The sequence below is a fragment of the Chiloscyllium plagiosum genome, unplaced genomic scaffold (assembly GCF_037043375.1).
Source record: "Chiloscyllium plagiosum isolate Xiang-an unplaced genomic scaffold, Cpla_swu_hap1 HiC_scaffold_1, whole genome shotgun sequence".
Classification (NCBI taxonomy): domain Eukaryota; kingdom Metazoa; phylum Chordata; class Chondrichthyes; order Orectolobiformes; family Hemiscylliidae; genus Chiloscyllium; species Chiloscyllium plagiosum.
In genome coordinates, this window is record NW_028270139.1 from 110,609,656 (window position 1) to 110,634,052 (window position 24,397).

A 24,397-nucleotide genomic window follows, 5' to 3' on the forward strand; every position below is an offset into this window, starting at 1 on the left:
TGTCCCCTTCCTCAAATTGCCAGCTATTCGCAATGCCTTGTCATATTATACCCTAGCCCACCTCCAACTACTGATTATCACTTTAAATAATTGTATCACAGGTATTGATATTAAATCATGTCTTATTTTTTGGTGAACAATTGATCTCATCAGTATTTTTTACATTTTCTAAATAATGGTGTCAACTGGCCAGGAAGGAAAAGCTCCGACTTACGCTGTCCCGTCTGTGCTTCCGGAACCCGATCGCGAATCATTCGACAGGCATCGTATACCATTGTCGAGGGTTCAAATTGCATAGTTTTGATAGCATTCCCAACTCCAATCTTCAATGATAAGACAACCATCCTGTCTTCTTTCACGATACAAATTCAACTGGAAAAACAAAAGAAAGACAGTTCCAGTAACTGCTACACATCTTTTGCCCACAGAATACACGTTTCATCAATAAAGTTCTTTATCTAAAGAGTCATATTTTAGATTTGTACTTCGGGTCCAACAGATTTGAGTGTGAATTAGAAGCAATCAAACTGGCATGGTGTTCTGTTTTCTGCATTACTAAGTCAGCCTATTAACTCAAATGGTGTAACAAAAAAAGTTTACCCTTAAGCAACATGCTATAAAATGGCATTAACAGTGATGCACTTCATTAGGGTTTTTTTAAAAGTCAGAATAAAAAAGACCTCCAGTCAAATAGGTGCTCCTGCTGAGTATATTGCAAATTGTACTGAATAGGGCTTGGTAAATGCAGGAATTAAAATATATGTATTGTATTTATATCCTGAAGTGAAACAGCATAGGCTATCCCCATTTTCAAACAAATCCCTAATTTACTATTATTGCATTAATTTTCACTCTTCTGTACTGAAAAATATTTCAATAGTCCAGGATAACTTGCTACTTCAGATTCATGCATTACATGCTAGACAGAAGCACTAAGGTATCAACACTTCTGATAGATTATGAGCTTGATGTCGAACCTTGAAGGTGATACAGCAGGGAGCTTCGGAGACAGTTGCCAGTTCAAAACACACTCAAAGCATAGAGCAGAGTTGAAGGTCCATCATAACATTTAAATGTCTTTTCATTCTTCTGTCACAGCATGGGCCTTTGGTTTTGCACATGTTTCCACCCCCCCCCCACCCCATCCCCACTTCTGACCACTACCAACACCCCCCCCCGACATTAAAATGATTAATTTTCAATTATTCATAATGAGCACCCGATATTGAGATAGAATTGAAACAGAACAATTTGCAAACATTGCAGCAAGTATAAAAGCAGCAAACAGATGTGCTAAATTATGTCAAAGATGTTGGCTCAGCTGAACCACATTGCTGCTAACAGGAAAAAAAGTCTCATACAGTACATTATTTGAAGTCAGAGACAAAGTTACTTACTTTTGAAATGAACGTCCACAAAACAATTCTTGTTAAAGCAGCTACACAGGGAGAATGCTATCTACTTACTGTGTGGTTAAATGATCATTACTAAAAAAATTAGCTGACAGTTGCCAAGAAAGTCTTTGAAAACAATCGTTTTAAAAGGAAAATGTGCTGTACCGCTATCCGTCAACTCATCCATACCAACAGTGGTAATAAAGGAATGTCTATTTGAGGATCAGGCTAGCAGGAGTCCATTTATTTTTAACTAAACTGCTTTTGTGGTTACAACATAGACATAAATAATCTTATCTAAATAGGAAAGGTTATGATGATCAAAAATTTCTGTTGCTGATCAAAATGTACAGAATGATAATTACGGTCTTTAATATTAAATGCAATTCAATATTATGAATAGTTGCTATATTGTTCACAGACATCAGTTTAAATGAACAAAATATGTACTGGGAAATGTAGTTTGTTTTATGATAATTGAGAGTCACATGAAAGATAAGGGAATGACTGATTGGCTGCATACTATACAGGACATATTATGAAACTTGCACAGGAAGTGGTTTCTGTGCAGCAGTCAACAGGAGGACTTATCTGCAGAGAGACAATTGAATTTGTATTTACAATCTTGAATCATTCAACTTGATCCAGCAATTACTGGGAACGTAGGAGCACAGAGTAGAGAACACATGGCCTTAGTCTGATAAGGAATGAGTGCAAAATCAGAAATTTGGCACATGGTGGGGGAAAAAGAATGAGATGCTGCATTTTATTAGTCTCCCCTACCTAGTGAAAAGCATCAATAAAGTGAGAAGATTTTACCTCCCTGTAAAAGTGGGAAGAAATATAAACCAGTATTGCAAAGATAAAGGGCCTCAAATCTTTACAATTTATACAAATGGTTTAGGCTATGTAACCAATGCCAGATATTTTTTAAATCAACCTGTTCAGAAGTGTCATTACACACCAATGGAGCAGGTGGGAATTGAACCCAGATTTCATGGCTCAGAGGTGAGGACACAACTACTGAAACACAAGACCACAAGACATAGGAGCAGAAATTAGGCCATTCAGCCCATACAGTCTGCTTGGTCATTCAGTCATGGCTGATAAGTTTCTCAACCCTATCCTCCCACTTTATCCCCATAACCCTTGAGCCCGTAATGAAATGACGGTAAGGTTGTGAAATTTGCTGATGTAAATATAGCTAGGAAATATAATTCAACAACTTAATAGAATTCTTTCAGGATGTGACAAAGTTGATGAGGGGAGGGTTGTAGATCTCATTCATGGACTTCAATGATGCACTTGATAAGGATCCCCATGGTAGGCAGATGGAGAAAGTAACGTCACATGGGGTCCAGGGTGAACGAGACAGATGGATAGAGAACTGACTGGGCAACAAGAGACAGACAGCAGTAGTGGAAGGGGGTTTCACCAAATTCAGAACTGTGACCAGTGGCATTCCACAGGATCTGTGCTGAGACCACTGTTGCTTGTGATATACGTAAATGATCTGGAGGAAGGTATAAGTGGTCTGATTAGCAAGTTTGCAGATGACACTAAGATTGGTGGAGTACAGATAGTGAAGGGGATTATCAGACAATGCAGCAGAGTATAGATAGATTGGAGAGTTGGGTGGAGAAATGGCAGATGGAGTTCAATCTAGGTAAATGTGAGGTGATGCATTTTGAAAGATCCAATTCAACAGTGAACTTTACAGTAAATGGAAAAGCCCTGGGGAAAACAGACGTACAGACATCTGGGTGTTCAGGTCCATTGTACCCTGAAGGTGGCAACGCAGGTCAGTAGTGTGGTCATGGCAGCATATGGCATGTTTTTCTTCATTGGATGGGGTATTGAGTACAAGTGTTGGCAGATCATGTTACAGTTGTAGAGGACTTTGGTTTGGCCACATTTGGAATACTGCATCCAGTTCTAGTCACCACATTACCAAAAGGGTGTGGATGCTTTTGAGGGTGCAGAGGAGGTTCACCAGGATGTTGCCTGGTATGGAGGGCGCTAGCTATGAAGAGAGGTTGAGTAGATTAGGATTATTTTCATTTGAAAGATGGAGGTTGAGGGGTGGGGACCTGATTGAGGTCTACAAAATCATGAGGGGTATAAACAGGATGGATAGCAAGAAGCTTCCTCCTCCCCCCATCCCCCCACACACAGAGTGGAGGATTCAACTACTAAGGATTGCTAGTTCAAGGTGAGAGGGGCAAAGTTTAAGGGAGATATGCGTGGAAAGTTCTTTACTTGGAGTGGTGGAGGCCTGGAACACATTGCCAGCAGAGGTGGTGGAGGCAGGTACAATAGCGTCATTTAAGATGTATCTAGACAGATACATGAATGGGCAGGGAACAGAGGGATACAGATCCTTAGAAAATAGCGACAGGTTTAAATCATAGGATCCCTACAGTGTGGAAACAGGTCATCCAGCCCAAGTCCATACCAACCCTCCGAGATGCCACCCAGATCCATTCCCCTAACCTATCACTCTACATTTCCCCTGACTAATGCCCCTAACCTACACATCCCTGAACACAATGGGCAATTTAGCATGGCCAATTCACCTAAACTGCACATCTTTGGATTGTGGGAGAAAACCGAAACACCCAGAAGAAACTTACACAGACACAGGGAGAATGTGCGAACTTCATACAGACAGTCGCCCTAAGCTGGAATCGAACCCAGTCCCTGGTGCTGTGAGTCAGCAGTGCTAACCACGGAGCCACCGTGCTGTTAGAGAGAGGATCCAGATTGGCGCAGACTTGGAGGGCCAAAGAGCCTGTGCTGTAATTTTCTTTGTTCTTTTCTTTGAAAGCAAGTTGCAAGGAGAATTTAAGGCTGCTACAAATAGGTAGAGATAGGATGTAAGTGTGTAAAGATCTGTAAATGAAGTACAATGAGGAAAATTTGACATTGTCCATTTTGCCAATTTATATAAGATACTTATATAAATTGGTGGTTTCAAAACGTAGATTGCAATTGACTGGTTGATTAGAGAGTTTGGCAATCCACCTCATTGCTTGTCCACAATCCCTTAGCGAACATTGCTAGCTAGGTCAGCATTTATTGCCCATCCTTAATTGGCCAGAGGGCAGTTAAAAGTCAATCATGTTCCCCTGGGTCTGGAGTCACATGGAGGCCAAGCCAGATAAGGATGATAGATTTCATTTCCAAAAGGACATTAGTGACCTAGATGGCTTCATGGTCATCATTCATTTTTAATTCCAGATTTATTAATTCAAGTTGAGTTCCACCAGCAAGAGTGAATCAATGCTTCTGGAACATTAGCCTATGCCAATAACATGACCACTGCCCCACTGCCTTCCCAAACTATTTTTAAGGAGGACTGAGCAATCAACTTGGAAAAGCACAATTAAAAGAAGTCAATATAATTAAAGCAAAATCCTGGTCAACTATTTAATAAGATTTTTCTGAGGATTGAACTAGTAGGATAGATAAAGGGGAACCATAAGATTTAGTACACTTGTGTTTTCAAATGACTTTCTTATAAGATACCACACAACAGATTAATACACAAAGTTCTCAGCGTTAGGAGTGATATATTCAAATGGACAGGAGGTAGGGAGTTCAGATAAATAGGGAATTCTCATGCTGGCTGTTCAGACTAGAGAATGCTGTAAGGAACAATGCTGTGTCCTCAATTACTTAAAGATAAAGGATAAGGTAGCTAAGCATGCTAATGATACAATGCTGGGGTGGGTAGACTGTAAACTGTCAGGAAGGAGCAAAGAGATATTATTAAGTGAGTAAGGAACAAGATGGCAGATTCACTTACTCACTTTGGTCATAAGGAAAAAAGACAATATTTTTGAAAGGCACGAAACTTGTTAATGTTGGTGTACGGAGAGACTTGTATAAAGAATGCAAAAGTTAGCACGTGGATACAGCAAATAAACAACATGTTGGCCTTAATTCTTGTACTTCAAATCCCTTGCAATAAAGAAGTGTTGCTATGATTATGTAGGATTTTGATGAGAACACACCTGTAATAGTGTGCATAGTTTTGGTCTCTATTTAAGGAAAAGTATACTTGCACTGGAGCAGTAAAGCAAAGGTTCCCTAGATTCATCACTAGGATAAATGGGTTGTCCTATGATGAGACGATGAGCATACTGGGTCCATATTCGCTGGAACAGAAGAATGAGAAATGACCTCATTGAGAGATTTAAGATTATGAAAGATTGATGTCAAAGTACTAGTTGGGGAAGAAACAACAGGGGCACAACTCCAGAACGTGGAGTCGGATGAAGAGACCTTTTTTTTTAGTCAAAGGGCAGTGAATCTTTGAAATTGTTCTTCCTCTGACATGAAAACTTCAGCCTCATGTCTTTATGTATCTGCAGGCTGCCAAACCATTAATCTAATCCCCTTCTCAAATGACGCACGCAAAACCAAATTTCAAAAATGCCTACTTTCAATTTCCAATCAAATGAACTGTACATTAAACTGTCCTTGTGCATGAAATGAGAAGCAAAAGCCAGAATAAAGTTCTTCAGAGGCCAGATTTGGCCAGAATAATGTTAACCCTTAATATGTTATGATTCATAATACATTTAATTTCAATAAAACTGCTTGCAATACACAGACTTCCTTGTAAGTGACATTACCTTCCTATAACACTATATGGCTACAGTCATACCTTTACCTGCCTACTCATTTTGTCTTTCTTGTGCACTACAAAGTTGGCCTTCAGAGTAGAGTGCTGTTATTCACTTTCCCAGCTATATATTTTGAGATACACCACAGCTTTCCATCATTCCCATTGCTATTAAAATACAGGATCTTCTTTTTCTTTTTCCAAAAGAGCCAATTTCTTTGGGGAGAATTTTAAAGAATTCAAGGTTTGCGTAAAGAGTTGCAGCTTGGGTGCTGGTTGTCATAGTTGTGGGCATGTTCGCCAAACTGGGAAGTTCATTTGCAGATGTTACACCCGCTGTCTGGTGACATGTTCAGTGCTTTGGAGCCTCCTGTGAAGTGCTGCTGTACTGTGCCTTTGGTTTTATTTATTTGGTTCCATTCTTGCTGCTTCTGGCTGTTCATTGTAGTGGCCGGTGTATTGGGTCTAGATCTATGTGCTTGTTGATGGAGTCTGTGGATGAGTACCATGTTGAAGAATTGAACAGTACAGCACAGTACAAGCTCTTTGGCCCTTGATGTGCCAAATTCTAGAAATTCTCTGGCCGTCTTGTGTTTGGCCTACACTATGATTATTGTGTTGTCCCAGTCGAATTGGTGGTCCTTCTCATCGGTATTTATGGCTACTAGTGACAGTTGGTCATGGCATTTAGTGGCTAGTTGGTGTGTGTGGATGCAGACTGCTAGTTGTCTGCCTGTTTGTCCTATAGTGTTGCGTGCAGTCTTTACATAGAATCTTGTAAATTACATTTGCCTTGCACATGATTGGTATAGGTCTTTTGTCCTGGTGAGTTGTCATCTGAGTGTGGCTGTCGGTTTATGGACTGTCATGAATCCCAGTGGTCAAAGAAGTCGGGCTGAGTGTTCAGGAACGTTTTTTATGTAAGGTGGCGTGGCTAGTGAATTAGGTCATCGCATGTCCTTGTTGGGTTGTTTGTGTTCTCTGCTTCAAAGAAAACAACTTGAGCTTACCCAGCCTCTCCTCACAGCTGAAATAGTCCAGCCCAGGCAACATCCTGGTGAATTCACCAGTGCAATGACATTGATCCTATAGTGTGGCGACAGAACTGCACAGTACTCCAGTTGTGCCTTAACCAAAGCTCCAATATAACCTCCCTGCTCTTATAATCCATGCTATGACTGATAAAGGCAAGTGTTCTATAGCCTCAACTACCCTATTAATCTTCCCTGCCAACTTCAGGGAACTGGGCTTCCTTGTTTCTTGCCAGTCATTGAGTACTTCCTTGTCTTGTTCCCTCTTCCAAAGTGTATCACCTCACAGACCTGTCATTTAGACATATACCCAGTCCTGATGAGGTGAGACCTGGATGATATCAGTAGCTAAATACAAGCCTTCAAAACATGAGTCATTTGAAGCTCCTGGCAGTTCTGCAGGGGGGTGGGGGGGGGGGGGGGGGGGTGCGCCTGGTGGTGCTGAGAACTTGCAACAGTGTCAACTAATGACTAGTGCAAATTTTACAGACTTCACCGTTGATCAAGTGTGCAAAGTTAGGAGAAGGTCAGAGATGGGCAAAAGGTCAAGCTTAACTAAGGAGGAACATGTCTCAGTGATCAAGTTCTTGGTCATGCTTTTGAGAAGAAGAGGTCACAAGAACTTAGAAGGGCTCAGCTGCACAAACATTCAGCATAAGGAGAGAAATGTGCACCCTAAATTCTGTGTTAGATTAAACATGATCTAGGGATTTTGGAAAGGGAGGAGAAAACATCACAGAAATCTATATTCACCTGTACTTTTAAGAGTATCGAAGTTTTGTGCAAGTTGAACTTATCCAATATGTCACTAAAGAAAAAGTATGAATACGCTCATGTCCTCCAAGTGAGATCTGGAGTACAATAGTGATGTGAGGAATGGAGAAATTCCACTAGCAAGGCACTGCCACATTCTCCAGATCCAACAGGAGGACCGCTGACCAAATGCTAGTGTCCTTCTTGAAGCTTTATTACATAGTAGAAATTTAGCAGAACTTTAGAGTTATTTCAGTTCAGGTCAGTACAGTGAACACAACCAACAGACTTCATTCTTTAAAATTTTTAGCGAGCCAAACGCAGCATTAAATTTTCCCCTGTGGCATATTAACAATTTCATAGGAGCCAAGCATTTAGCAAGCAGCCATAAAACATTAGAAATAAAGGCAGTTGGTTTGGTGATTAATGATGATTGCATCACAAAAACATTAAAGGAAGAACCAGAAGACACAATGAAGTATTTTTGGATGACCCAGGCTCTACCCAAGACTACAAGAAATTAGAGAGTTGTGAATGCAGTCCAATCCATCTCACAAACCAACCTTCCTTCCAGTAACTCTATCTACACTTCCCACTGTTTTGAAGGCAGCCAACATAATCAAAGACTCCTCCCAATCCAGCTATACTCCCTGCCACTGGGCAAAAGTTACACAAGCTTGAAATCATGTACTAACAGATTAAAGAACAGCTTCTTCTCCATTGTTATCAGACTTATGAATGGACTTCTCACACCTCTTTCTGCAGTTCCTCCGTAGCTGCATGTTTGATTGCTCTGACGTGCTTGTCTAAGGTCGGATTTGCCTGGATAGCATATAAAACAATACTTTTCACTATATCTTAGTATACATGACAATAATTAATGAAATCAAAATCTCAATTAAGAATTTACATACACCACTTTTTATTAAGGTACTGAGACAAAGTTCAAATGCTGTAGATACTAGAATTCTGGAATAAAGAGAAACAGTAGAGATTCTCATCAGGTATGGCAGTGTTTGTGGAGCAAGTAGTAAAGTTAAGGTTTCTGCATGGTCACTGATGAATACTTCCAGCATAGTCAGTTTTAATTACTGATGACACTGGTTTGGTTGAAAGGTCAAAATAATTTATAGTTGCTCACTCAGCACGATACAAAAACTCCAATCCCAAATTTAGCATTAGTCAGATGCTCCTACTTCCTCACTCATTAAAACTTGCATCTGAGATTAATCCTGTCACACAGAGTCACTGCTGTAGGAGTCTAGCTCAGGTGGATAGGGTGAAGAGAAGGAGATGAATTTTGAAAGCTAGTAAATAAAGTACAAGACTATGGGTCTTATTTTAATGAAGCAGTTGCCAAATATTTTTCTGATGGTCACTAAGCAACAAAAGGTGGCCAAGACTGTGAACTGGGTAAGGAAGAAAGAAAAGTGGAAGTCAGTTTCAATTATTTCTACTTTGTCAGAAAACCAGATGCAAAGTGACTGCTGCATTTTCTACATTATGCGTGATTAAATTTCAAAATCACATTAACTATAAAGCACTTTGGGACAGTGTTGACAGAAGTTGCTATATAAATGTCAATACTTCTTCCAGATTACTTTTAAAGCATATGCTTAGATATGATTTGGAGATGCCGGTGTTGGACTGGGGTGTACAAAGTTTAAAAAAAAATCACAACACCAGGTTATAGTCCAGCAGGTTTATTTGGAAGCACTAGCTTTCGGAGCGCTGCTCCTTCATCAGGTGATTGTCACCTGGCCACAATTACCTAATGAAGGAGCAGCGCTCTGAAAGCTAATGTTTCCAAATAAACCCGTTGGACTATAACCTGGTGTTGTGTGATTTTTAACTATGCTTGGATATATACTATTAAACACTTAGTCATTCACATCACTTAATTATTCTTCAGATTTTCAAATACTCTGCACATTTATCTCCCTGCTCATAGAAAAGCCCAAGAGTTTTGCAAGTAGTTTGTTGTGAGATTGGGTTTTATGCAATTTGTTTACATTAACAACAATTAATCAAAGTCGTCAATTTTGAGAGTTTTTTTTTAAAAAGAGAAAGGCAGAGACAAAGTGATCTGCTATCCAGGAATGGGGAGTAGAACTAGATTTCAGCTTAATATACAATTGCACCTAAAGTCTTTGCTATCTAAAGGAAAGTCACAAAAGTTTTTATACATTTCATGGTAATTTTGCTCAATTGTAAAATCCAATTACAACCAATTTATTGAAAAAGACATTACTATGTTGGGAAATTGAAAGAAAAGTACAAATACTTTTGTAAAAATGAACTCAGTTCTTACTCCAGGCAAAGGGAATAATGGAACTAGTTTTAAAATCATAATGCTTTCAATGTATCTCCCACTGCTCAAAAACCATCTCCCCTCCCCCAATTAAGCAAATCCTGTTATAATCTCATCAACCCTCAAACCACAAGCTGAAGCTGCCTAAATGCTCCATTAGATCTCAGCATCAGGTCACAGAGCAGTGATGTGGGAATAGTGGTTTTCTGCACAATAACACCAAGCTGACATGAACATGCGATATATACTTCAGCTTCATATGGCAAGCTTTACAAGCCTGTCCAGTTGAAACTGCACATTTCTACCACTGCTAAAATCGACCCCATTTAATCAGGGGTGATTCAGTAAAAAAACAAAAAAGATGCGCACAAAGTTAGTATAATTTTTTTCTGTACATATCACCAGATCATCAATGACAGCAAAAGATTAGGAAGGCTAACAATTTGAAAACAGAAGCTCAGTAGCAAAGTTTGTTCATTTTTGATCAATGTGATCGTGAAAATTCTTATCCATAAAGGTGAAAATTGGATAATCCATACATTTCCTTTCTATTCTTTCATGGATCATGAAGATCACTGACAGGGCCAACATTTGTGACAGATCCCTAATTGCCGCTGAACTGATTGACTCTTTAGGCCATTGTGCAGGGTAGTTAACAGACAACCACGGAACTGTGGATTTTAACTCTACGTAGGGAAGACAGGGCAAACATGGCAGACTTCCTTCCCTAAGTGTTGTGAGGTAATTAGATTGTTATATTGTGTAATTTGTTAGATGTTAGCACTCTTTTTGCAAGCTGAATTTACAAGTAATTCTCCCTGTTCCCCTGGAACTCCAAGCAACATATACACTTCGACTGAGTCAAGTAGGGAAACAGAAAGGGTAAAACTTGCTGTGATATTCCAATCAATGCCATCACTGAGAAAGAACATAAAACCTTACAGGTTTGGAGCAAGAGTAGACCACTCAGTCTTTCAAGCTTGTTCCACCATTAAGATTTAGATGATGGGATTACTCTGCTTACCACTAATAACCTTTCACCCCCTTGCTGAGCAAGTATTTATCCAACTCCTCTTAAAATTACTTGGGTACTCAGCTTCTACCAACTTTTGAGAAGGAGTGTTCCAAAGGCTCATTTGTTTCTCAGAAAAAAAAAGAGTCTCATCTGTCTTGTCTTTGAACATTAAGGCCCAGTTTTGGATTGCCCCACAAGAAGAAACATCCTTTTCACATGCATTCCAAGTTTAGCTTGTTCAATCTTTCCACATAAAGCAACCTACCTATTCCAGTATTAGCCTGTTAAATCTTCTCTACACTGCTTTCAATGCATTTACATTCTTCCTTAAATAAGGAGACCAGATAAGACCAAAGACTATAGATATGGTCTCACCAACGCAGTGTATAACCGAAACATATCATTCCTACTTTTGTATGTAGTTACACTCAAACAATACTATAGCTTTCCTAATTAGATGAACCTGCATGTTAAGCTTTTGAAATTCATACACTGGGACACAGATCCCACCAGTATCTGCAGTCTTTCAGCATTTAGATGATGTTCATTTTTATTCTTCCAGCCAAAAGAGACCATCACATTTGCTTACATTATATCCCATTGGAAGATTTTTGTCCATTTATTTAACCTATCTATATCCCCCTTGTAGTCTTATGTCCGCTTCAGAACTTTATTTCTTACCTATCTTTGTATCATCAATAAATGCAGCAACATGTTCAGTGCCTTCATGAGTTATTTATGTTGTTATGATGAGATGAGAAAGGGTGAATCAACACCCTTTGTAACACCTTCAAGTCGGTGGCAACAGATACTTTTATTCTCTCTTCAGCATCCAGCTATTGCACTTCAATCAAAACATAGTTCACTAGATCAAAATTAAGGAACCAATTACTAAGGCATACTTGAGGAAACAAACACTTAACATTCTCAAATACACACACAAACAAATTTATAAGGATGACAGCATTTGGTACAGTCAGAAAGAATAGAAGCTATGCAGTGTCAAAAGTCCCAAGCCCTCAAGGTGCTATATTTTAGATCACAATTGTTTTACTGTTGGCAAAGTCTGTAGGTATCAAAGTTCTCGATGTATGATTAATCTACAAATACAGCAACAGTTAAATCTACAAGTTACAATGATAACAAAAATTCAAAACTAGGAAATTGTGTGTGTGAAAATGAAGTTTTTGTTGACTGGTGAACCTTCTGTCACAGAATGAATTTGGAGTAACAATGCAAAACTGAGGCATCAACACATTTCACATTCCCTCTATTCATCGTAACCTGGATTCAAAACCTAGTTTGGGACTAGTAACCAAACTTTCTCTGCGCTGTGTCATACTTTCAAGTCCTAGCCTTTCATTGCCAGTTTTATACTTCATGTGCCATACATAAGAACTTTTACAAATATGGTCTCCAGGAAGTTGGTGGGTGTTAATCAGACACCTCCTATATGGTGTCACAACTTGCATTCTGAACCTCATTCTCATTTAATTTAATGTCAAACCAATTGAAGAGATTAAAGTTTTAAACTTAGCCCTGTTCCTTTGATTGCCAAGTGAATAAATCTACTATCTCTTCACTGGTATGTCCTTGATGGTGTCCGCCAGTGATGTCTGTTATAGGTTATTTGCCCTTCCTTTCTCCTTTTGTTTTGGGAACGGGTATTCCTCTGATATGTTACCCACTCTCTGGAACACCAGGGATAGCTCACTCTGCAATGTTCAATGCTGCATGGTCACTTAATCTGCTTGGCTAATTTTTCAGAAGAGATTAGAAAGGCATTCACCTCTTCCTCAAACTTGGGGTTTAAATTGGCAAACTTAAATTCTTTAGTCTACAACTGGGTTAGGTGAGATTCCCTCAACACAGATATTTTCTCTCTCTCTCTCTTTTTCGATATTCTGTCTCTTTTTCGATATTCTGTCTCCCTCCCAATTTTATTACCCCACCTTCCCCCTCCCTTTTGCCTTTCTTGCCTTTTTCTCTCGACCTTTAACACTACCTTTAGTTTACACATCTAGATATTTCATTATCTATTTTGCATCTTCTGTTTCTCTGGCTTTTGCACAGAAACTCAACTGGCTACCCATTTTAAGCTTCCAATTTAAGGACAATACTTTTAGTTTCTCCCAAGTTTTTTTCATCCTGCTGGACAAAAGCATGAAAGGAAGTGGCAGAAACCCTCTTAACATTTAAGTAGTATTTAGATGTACACTTGCAAGGCTATGGGAAAAGTGCTGGAAAATGGGATTATAATAGTTAATGCTCATTTTTGACCAGTACAGACTCAATGGGGAAAGGGCCTTTTTCTGCGCCACAGACGTCTATGACTCTATGGCGAAAGTGAGGACTGCAGATGCTGGAGATTAGAGTCAAGATTAGAGTGGTGCTGGAAATGCACAGGTCAGGCAGCATCCGAGGAGCAGGAAAATCGACGTTTCAAGCCCTTCATCAGGATTCCAACATTTCCAGCACCACTCTAGTCTATGACTCTATGACAAGCACTGGTTAAAATAGGACAGAGTGTTAGTAGAGGATGAATAAAGGCCAAGCAGTTCTAAAATCCATAGTCTTGGAGATGTTAGATTTTCACCTGAGTGGTTTAATGGTTAACACACCCGCAATAGCAGCAAGGTCAGTTGATGTCCAGGAGTTCTCAGTGAATAGTTATTTTATTCAACATCAAGTGTAGTCTTTCTTCCAAGGGCGAGAGAGAAACAGGACGAGGGGCTTCCAGCTCTTGTTACAAGCTCATTCTTCCTTTTGTACTCTGCTGCTCAAAAACATCTACAGAAATGTTTTGTTTGCATATTTGTTTAGGATTTGTTTGCATATTTCCAAGTGGGTTTGATTGTCTTTCAATGCTACATTTGTAGGCAACCCTTATTCCCCAATATGTGCATAGAAACGTGAATTAAAACTGAAGATGCAACATTCTTGATACTGAATCAATGCCTCGTTTTAATGTGTTTAGCTAAAATGGTCGTTTCAAGTCAAATTGTTCAATATTGGACCACAGAATGAGGCAGGTCCAAGAGACCAGTGATCACGGCAGCCATTTTAGATTGACTTTTATTGAAAAATATTTTAGACCATTAAAGGTTCCAGATACTACAAACATATAATTGAAGTCAAAATTTGATAGGCTAGATGCAATCTCCTGAATGTATACTTTTAAAAGCCAAAGTCTTACCACTGACCCTTGTATCACGTCACGCGTTATGTCTTACAAAATTATCCATCTTCTTGTTAGCTAGACATCTTATGACCATGCCAAATGTTACATCTTACATCACAAGCTTTTATTTTCCATAATAACCTTTGATATGTTACACCATCAAAAGCCTTCTCGAAATCCACAATTCCTCTTTCCCACAGCATGTCATGTCTTCAACCAAACTTCAATGAATTGATTATTCATAATGTCAGTTTCACAAAACCACAGCAGACTTTGTTTGATTGCCACATATTTTTCTAAGTGCCCTGCTATAATGACTTTAATATTACCTTAACTTGTAGATTCTTGCTTTCTGTCTTTCAGTTAACATCTGAGATGTTCCATTCTCTGCCCCAAATTTAGGGAATTTTGGAAAATTAAAAGAAATTTTTTAAAAATTCATCCAAGAGATGTTGAAGGTGGTGGCTAGGTCAGCAGAGTGTTTGAATTCCACCATGGCAGTTGTGAAATTTAAATTTAATAAAATCTGAAATTAAAAGCTTGGTCTAACAGTGACTAAGTAACTACTGTCAATTGTCGTAGAAAAAAATCTGGTTCACTAAAGACTTTTGCATATCCCTTACTTCACTGGAGTAGTAGTTAATGAGTTGCATTTTTGAAGCACTGCAGTCCATGGAGGGAAGATACACCCAGTGTCACTATTAGGGAAGTTCCAGGATTGCAATCAACCAGTTAAGACATGGTGATATATGGTGTCTGGGTTGGAGATAAATCACATGTAAATATGTTCACATGCATTTGTTGCCTCAGAATCTTTGAGATCGCTGGTTTGGAAGTCGCAATCAAAACAGCCAGAAAGTTGCTGCAGTGCATTTTGGAGATGGCATACATTACCATGGAAACAAAGCAGCAACAAAGAAAGTGAAATACTGAAGACGCTGATTGAGTGCCAATCAAGCTACATGCTTTATTCTGAACAGTATCAAATTTCTTGCATGCTGTTGGAGCTACACCGACTCAGCAAGAGGTAAATAGGAAGCAGGTACCCTGTTCATATTTGGCCTGATGCAATGGGATTAGGCTCTGGTATCAGTGTTGAGAACCCCTAGCTCAACACCTTCCTACAGTGTACCACCAGTGTTGGCTTGGCAGCTGTAACATACGTTGAAATGTGAACAGAAAGGGAGTTACCACAGAATGCGTAGACACTCTGGTCAACCATTGTGGCAGCGGCTGTGCTGGCAGGATATGACATACCCAAACGATAGTGGTGGGGGTGCCTGGGAAATAGTTATACTTTCAATCAAGGACCTCAGGTTGTTGTTTGACTCTGCTGTGGAACACCTCTCCCATTTTTGGCACAAATCCTCATATGCTATTCAGAAGTATTATTTTTGATAGGGCTGTGTTTGCCATAGTTCCTTCAGGTGCTTAAGTCTATGCCAAATGACTTAACCAGTTTCCCATCTTTCAGACTTTGCAGTGATCTTGATACACAGAACAGCTTCCATTTCAGAGGCAAGTTAGAATCAAGCACAGTGGGTCCAGAGGCACATGTTAAACCAGGTAAGGACAACATATTCCCTTTCCTAAAATTCATTAGTGAACCAGTCTTTTAAAAAAAAATAATAGCAATTGACAGTAGTTGGTCACAGTTAAACTAAGCTTTTAATTTCAGATTTTATTGAATTCAAAAATTTCACTAACTGCCACAGTAGAATTCAAACCCACTGCCCCCAGATAATTAGACTGGGTCTATGAATTACTAGCCCAGTGATATTATCATTATTAAAATCTTCACTTGGCAACTGTCTCACCACCCACTTGCTTTTATATCCTAAGATTAAGTCCATTAGAGCCAGGGGTCTTATCAACCCTGGAGCCAACAATTTGCTTTCCTGGCTATTGTAATTTTTTTGAGTCCCTTCCATTTCTGGATTTATTCCTGAAAAAGTATAAAATAATGGAGATGTCAAAAATTTTCCAAAACTATTCTAAATTAAGGTTTATGCTTGGTATGTAAATATTGTACTTAACTAAAAGTCAGAAAATCAAGTACTGTTTCCAACACTTGCTATCAGGTAAGATAGGACAGTTTGATGCATGGTTAGTATAGTCTTTGCATTGCAGGTTGAAACAAATAGTCAGCCTGTGAATCCTAAGTCTTCCAAATTAGACTGGCAAACATTCTGAGGGAGACTAAAGCTCACAAACATTCAATAATTGAAATTAGAGTCTCCTGTTGACACTTTACAATTTAATTTCTGTTGCAGCTGACAGCCCACCCACTAGTGTACTGTGATAGCTTCTTCAAATTCACAGACAGGAGCACATTGGAATATTTTCATACAAATTGTTTACCTACCCATCAGAGATGTACATATGCACTTTAGCTTATGACAAAAAAACGATACACACAGACAATTTGGATTTTGATAAACTTCAACATTTGCTGACGACACCAAGAAAGAACTGTAGATGGTTTAAAGCAGAGGTGGGGAAACTTTTTATGTTGGAAGGCCGCACTATGTTAGTTGTAATCTAATAAGGCCGCATCCAAGAAACTTCAATTATATATTCTTCAAAATTCACATTATTTTGTAAAAGTCTAACTACTATGTACTAACTAACAAAAAAAATGAAAAAAAATGTTAATTCTAAAGTTAACTAACCTTTTAATGACTTTGTTGTGACTACTTTTTGTAGGAAAGCATTTGAATATTTGGTTGCAGCATGGAGGTCTGCAGTTTTAGCTGATCCTCTAGATAGGTATCCGTCATTTGTGACCTTAAGGGCGCCTTGATTTTGGTTGAGTAGGAGAATGTAGATTCGCAGCAATAAGTGGGGATTATTTTGTTGAATTTTCTTTTACTCTCTGGTATTTTAAATACATTCACTTTAAGATTAAAACAAAATAATAAAGGATGAAAAAACATTAATAAAAAATAAAAGATTTGTTCTGCAAAATTTGGAGTCATTCAAAAGGCCACACACAATGGCCTAGAGGCCGCAGGTTCCCCACCCCTGGTTTAAAGCAATGCACCAATGTAACAAGTGGCAAATGTAAGTTATTGTACTAAATATGAAGAAATACAGGGCAAAGAAATGGGAGCGTGTACTCAAGTCGAAAGGCATAAAAAAAAAGGACAATGGAATTCACTTTGTGAGAAAATGGGCAGAAAAAGCGAAACTGCCGAACAGATCTGGACGCTATCAATATGTCAGAATGTATAAAAGTATTTACATGATTCTAGACTCATACAAAACTTTGAGTAAGGGATCAACATTTGATATTAGTTTTATCAAGAGAAGTGTATTATTGGAGAGTTGCAGGAATTTAAAACGCTTTTGCCACAGAGGAAGGTTGAATCAAAGACCATTGTAACATTTAACAGAAAACTGGATAAAACATCTTAAAGTGGGGAATATATCTGGCTACAGGGAAACAGCAAATCAGTGGGATAGGTTTTAGATTACAGAAAGAAATACAACAATGAAATTAGGCAAATGGCCTTAGTTTCTTTAAATTCTTTTGTACCCAGTTCATGACTCTACTAGTGTTCACAATACCAATAAAAAGCTACATGAAAAATCTGAATATCAAACAACTATTAATTCACCATCCTAGCCACTTGTACATCGCATTTACTGTCTTATTAGTGATACCATTTTGGCATGTACAACATTCCCTCAGCTGAACTAAACTTGCTGGACTTTCTAAAGCCAAAGGCCAGTAAGATAGACTTTCCTGGAACAAAAACAGGGTGTTGAAGAAACTCGGGTCTGACAGCATCTGTAGAGGGAGTTAATGTTTCAAGTCCCAACAATCCTTCATCAGAATATAAATTTACCAGGTCTTTCCGGTTACCCATCATGGTCACAATTTACTTCAGCACTTTTGTCAGTTGCGCAGAATTAGGAATCAGCCAAATAAGTATAGCACTAACCAAAATGAAAAATAAGTAGCATTTGTTCATGCATCTATAAAATGCAATTGTATATGTTGACTCCGCATTTGAAGTGAAGCCCTTTTGCTAGAGCTTCACTATGAACAGCACTCAATCCATTATACAACTAAGCAGAATGTGTCATTTCAGTCGGAGGGTAGTGAGCCATCCATTGCTTTTCATATTGAACCTCTTATGACAAATCAAATCAGCCTTTCTTTACATTCAGAGTAAAATTAAAACCTTCAATGATTTTCAGAGTTGACCCCCATGATTCCTTTTTGAAACCAGACTTTTTGAATAAACAATCCCAGACACCAGTTTGGGTCTTAAACAAACAACATAGTAATTTATTAACAACCAGAGCAAAATTGAAACAAAATAATCTAATTGGTCTATGCTTTTAACCCAAAAACCTATGTTTTCAGACCCTTTTAAACAAAAGGCAGACAATGTAGTTGAAGGATAAATAAAAAGAAAATGATACGTAATCTGGTCAGATTACTTAAAATGGTTTTCACAATGCATTATTCCATAGGCATAGATGATGGTTTCTTGGTTGATTTTCTGAAGATGCTAACATGGTCACCTTTACAGTCCGCTCAGATAAAGGCTTTAATACTTGTAATTTGTTTCCCTATTTTCTGAGCTTCCAAGAGCTGCTCATAGAAGTTTAGGCAGAGAGCTGTCAAATCTTCATGCATTAATAGCCAGATTCCTTACCATAGGAAACAACATCCAAAAATGAATACAAATGCTGACCACTTCCTGACATGAGGTGGTGGTGCCGGTTTTGGAATGGGGTGGACAAAGTTAAAAATTATACACCACCAGGTTATAGTCCAACAGTTCCTGACAGACTGACCACCACCTCCACAATGCCCACATACCATTTAACACCTGGCACTTGCTTGAATATGGGCTTTTTCCAGACCTGCTGGAACACATTCTCAAGTACTGACCTTGTTAATAGCTAACTTCTGCTTTATGTTTAAACAGAATGATATCCTCCGTAACAAAGCATCTGCTGATCCTTTAGATCAGAAACCAATTTGAGGCCTGATGTCTCAAATAAACAGAGCTTTTTTTTGGCTCAGCTTTCCCTTTAACACAAACTGTCACTCACAATCCAAAAGTCATCTTTAGTTCACAACTGATTTGTGAACTGAAGTCATTTAGTTGACAAATCAGAATTGAAGAAAGAATAAAGTAATAATCATGAAAATTTAGCAAGGACTCTACAACATTTATATTTTAGCAATATTAGTAGAAATGCACCATTTGGTTGCAGTTCATGAACACTAATGATTTATACATGGAGGATGTAGATAAAAGTGAATTTGTCTCAATGATCTAAGGCTCCAGCAGTCTCAAATTTGTTTTGAAATTTGCTGCTTAGTTATTAGAAAACTCATTGAAATTCTGACTACTGCCTATAATTAGTTTTCAACTAATTCATATCTTCCTTTGCGGAAACTGTTCTCTGCTTCAACTCATTGCTTTGTCTTCCATCAGTGAGTCAAAATTTCCCCACAAGATTTTAAACATATCAATGAAGTCAGAAGTTCAGAAATAATACAATTAAGAAAAAGAACGAACATTAATGTGGCACTTTAAAGTATGTCTTCAATATGTCCTAGAGTGATTTAAAGCCAATTTATCAGTTTTGAAGTGCAGTCACTTAGCCAGGCATTAGATTTTTTTTTAAAGTATTTTTAAAAAACATTAACAACATAACACTGAGAAACTACACATACAAAGATTACTAACAGATCTATATTTGGCGATACTTGATAATTCAGGAACTTAACTGTTAGAGAATTTACCGAAAAACATGTGACTTTCTAATTTAACCTTCACAGTACTTTCCTCTAAATCATAAAGTGCTGAAGGAGATAGAAGGGGAAGAGAGCAGCATGGACTGGTACCTTTATTGGTCAGTGCATTGAGTTTAGGAGTTGGGAGATCATATTGCAGTTGTACAGGACATTGGTTCGGCACTATTGAAATACTGCTTGCAATTCTGGTCTCCCTGCTTTAGGATGGATGCTGTGAAACTTGAAAATCTTTTCTGAACCCTTTCGAGGATGTTGCGAGGGTAGGACAGTTTGAGCTAAAGGGAGAGGCTGAATGGACTGAGGCTATATTTCTTTGAGCATCGGAGGCTGAGGGACAACCTTGTAGAGGTTTATAAAATCATGAGGCATGGATAGGGTAAATAGGCAAGGTCTTTTCTTCAGGGTGGGGAGTCCAAAACTAGAGAGCATAGGTTTAAGGTGAGAGGGGTAAGATTTAAAAGGGATCTAAGGGACAACGTTTTCACACAGAGGGTGATGCATGTATGGAATGAGCGGCCGAAGAAATGGTGGAGGCTGGTACAATTACAACATTTAAAAATTTATCTGGATGGATATATGAATAGGAAGGGTTTAGAGGGATATGGGCCAAATGTTGGCAAATGGGACTCATTTAAGTTAGGATATCTGGTCGGCATGGGTGAGTTGGACTAAAGAGTCTTTTTCAGTGCTATATATTTCCAATACTCTATGAATGGTCTGCCTCTATGCTAGATATTCCGTGTAATTTAAAGATCATGCTACAGAACAGTTCAAAAAGGAATTCAAGTACAAAACAGTGACTGACAGCTATTTTCCTCCCCAGAAATTTTAACTTTGAACTTCAACTTGGTTGGCACTTTCTCTGAAAACAAATTATTTTCAAGACTTTGGTCATTCTTAACACATGTTATGGAGAAGAATGTTAATGTATTTCACTATGTATTGTTCAAGGATCCAAACCACTATTCTTTGTAGCCTCCCGAATACCAGAACTGTTGTGTAGCTTTTCATGCAACTTTTCAAATTTTAAATTTACTGGACTCTAGTACATACACATTCTTAGTGGGAATGGAGCAAGTAAGTCAGGCATAGTGAGCAAGTGAGTATTTTGCAATGTAATCTTTGGAAGATTAAATGGCAATTTTCTAACACTGGCAGCTGCAGTGAATTATTGCAAATGTCAGCGTACCAGACTCGAGTGTTCAAAACCATAAAAGGACACTATTGCACAAACAGAAGTGCTTTGTTGAATTAACCTTTACCCTCACAGCTACAAAGAGGATGAAACAATACAAAGTTGTGAACAGGGTACTAGATTCACTTTTGAAAATGGTATTGGATTTAAAAGATGATTTACATTCGATTGCTGCATTCTGAAATAGTTTTCAATAATCTAATCAACTGGAATCTCCCTCATCTTGATTATGACACCTCATCCTTTCTTGAAGTCTTGCCACATGGCCATAATTCCCACCACCTGTCCCTCCAAATGGCAGTGTTAGTGGGCCCTGTTCACATCACAAAATGGCCCTTCCATCTACTGCTCAGATATTTTCTGGTCCAGTGAGCATCCCATCTTGTTAGAGCTTCTTACCATGTCCTCAATATTCTCAGAATCCACTGTACCCCAAAACCCCTTCAAAAGATATAGGAATGTTGAAACCTAACCACAACTATGCTTTTCTAGCTCATGCTTGGTCCTTGATCTTTCATTTACCATGGTCTCCTAGAACCATTAATTTTTTCAGTCCCTCCAATCAACCTAATGTGCTTTTATTCCTGTAAAAACATCAATTCTCTCTTGCCAAACCTCATGTATGACCTTGACCTTTGTACCCTCTCATCTAAGAAAGTTTAATGGTTAAATTCTTTTGCATTATCTGAACTAGTGATAGATGACAAAATGTGTCAAATGGAACTGTGACTGTATTGTTTTAAAAGCATCCTGGGTTGTTGAGAGACCAAGAATCAGCTCCAAAGTTTCCATCCTAATATCACACTGCATAAAAAAGTCTGCGAACGTAGCAAATTTACTTTCGCTATCAGTTAGCTGAACTGCCCTTAAGAACCATGAGCTGGTACAAAATTTCAGGAAGCCATAAAAACCAAACTGCATTATTGTGGGGAACCAACATTGGGCAGAAATATGTAAACAGAGAGCTGCTTCAATGGTAAGGCCCTTCATATTTTGCTGAAATGATATACTTACACTTTCTACACCAAATCGCATTCATATTTTCCACATCAATTCTATCCAATAAATAACCTTGCAATTATAATTTTGCAAATCAATACTGCATTTTGTTTCATTTCCTGTTGTGTTTTAAGCTGTAGACCTAAATGCATCTTTCTATGTAGCAACTAACAAACAAAATAGAGTGCATACTATTCCTTCAGAAATTTCCACAATATAATTTCAGCACATAAAATGAAAAATCCTACTGTCTGAGCATTACGTTATTCAGAACACCAATAGGTTCAGTTAGGAATATCAATAATAGTAGCCACCTTCTTCTATTACAGAACTGCCTCAATTTTTTTTAATATTGCCATCCTACACTGGACCGTCCCCTGAATGGTCCAGTTGGAGGAAATTATTTTAACAACAACTGTACATTCAAAGTTTGTTAGAAATCTTTTACTGCAAACTGAATGATTCTGAAAAAACATAAATGGCATTAAATAACCTCAAACTCCAAACCTTTCCTTCTCAAGTAATAGCGACTATAACTTTAATGTACAGAGAACAAATAGAAATTATTTATTATCTGAATTAACCAAGGATAATGCATACACAAGCCTTTGTCAGAATTAGCATGTAACTAATTTGTACAGAGAAGCTAAAATGTTTAAGAGTTCTGTTTGCTATTTGCCAAGTTGAAATTATTTACATTACATGCATATTAATAGAAGCAGGGATGGAAGTTTAATCAAACCACTTTTAGCAGTCACAATTTGAGCTTCCTGAGGTGCTGCACATTATCTGATTAAGTCGCCTATTTAAATTCAAAAAGATATATTCAAGATACGCTTATATCTGTAAACCTAAATACATGAGACAATGTCTTCATGTTGAGATCTGATAACATATTTTAACCACAAAAGCACAAGTTTAAAAGAGTAAAGTTCAACTCTAGCTTGCTTAATGACTAAGTTTTTCTGAAATTTCACATATGTTTACTAAACAGTGCGCACAAAGTCTTACACTGAAGCCTCAGAGCTAATTACATTTTCAGAAGTTATGTTAAATATATTTCATATTTTCTATATAATATCAGCTGTATTTTGACGAGAGAGACAACGGCAATGTTTAAAATCTATTGGGATGGTGGTTACACAGTTACTTGGGACAGAAGCATTCGCTTTGTGTTACATATAATCAAATTTCCATTTTAGGCGCTCTAGAAGAAACTATGTATTTGGCAAGAGAATGTCAGTTCTTGCACTGCATTAGTTTTGGCTCCCCACTCTAGTTATAAATTAGCAGCCCTCTGAATGCTGGAAATGAAAGTATTTGGGGTCAAACGTGCAGAAAGCGAAAGGGGGAGTAGAGGAAATAAAAAGTTGCAAGTTTAAAGGTTGTTTATCATTTTAATTCGCATTTTAATTGTACCATTTGAGTGAACAATGTCATCTTTGAATCTAGACTCAATATGTATTGCAGTCACAATGTTCAGCTGTAACACAAGTATCTAAGGAAAATAAAGACAAAGCAAAAAGATTCAAGATCTCAGTAAAACACATGTTTGTCAAGGCACTACTCAATTCAAGATAAAAGCTCCTTTTTTCACTCCCAAATCATTTCATGCAAAAAAAGAGGTTTCTAGCTGGAAAAAGGTGAACTGCTGCATATACAATTAATCAGGTGCAGTCAATAAATGCTGGCTAGCCAGCCACACCCACATCCCACAATAAATAAAAAATGAAATAAAGCATTCCTTTAATAACATAATCTAAGCTGTGGTCATGTCGGCGTTGGACTGGAATGGACAAAGCTTAAAAATCACAACACCAGGTTACAATCCAACAGGTTTATTTGGAATTACTAGGTTTCACAGCACTGCTCCTTCATCAGGTAGCTGTGGAGCAGGATCATAAGACACAGAATTTATAGCAAAAGATTAGTGTCCTGCAACTGAAATGATAAATTCTGAAAGTGCTTTGAAAGCTAGTACTTTGAAATAAACCTGTTGGACTATAACCTGGTGTTGTAAGATTTTTAACATAAGGTCAGTGGAGTTGTGGATACTGACGAAGGATGTAGTAGGTTACAGAGAGACATAGATAAGTTGCAGAG

General features: G+C 38.1%; 1 protein-coding gene across 8 annotated transcripts in view; it reads right to left on the minus strand.

Annotated features, from left to right (window-relative positions):
• The window catches only part of LOC122548542 (talin-1), a 257,387-nt gene that overhangs the window by 132,391 nt on the left and 100,599 nt on the right, over positions 1-24,397 (minus strand). For 5 of the 8 annotated variants that reach the window (XM_087989771.1, XM_087989742.1, XM_087989764.1 and 2 more), the window contains one exon: positions 215-372. In XM_087989771.1, the coding sequence (XP_087845897.1) occupies positions 215-344 (130 nt within the window). In that variant the 5' untranslated portion in view covers positions 345-372. Of the gene's footprint in view, positions 1-214; positions 373-1,397; positions 1,519-11,815; positions 12,000-24,397 lie in introns of those variants that run through there. The other 3 variants (XM_087989756.1, XM_087989757.1, XM_087989768.1) reach the window with 2 other exon arrangements.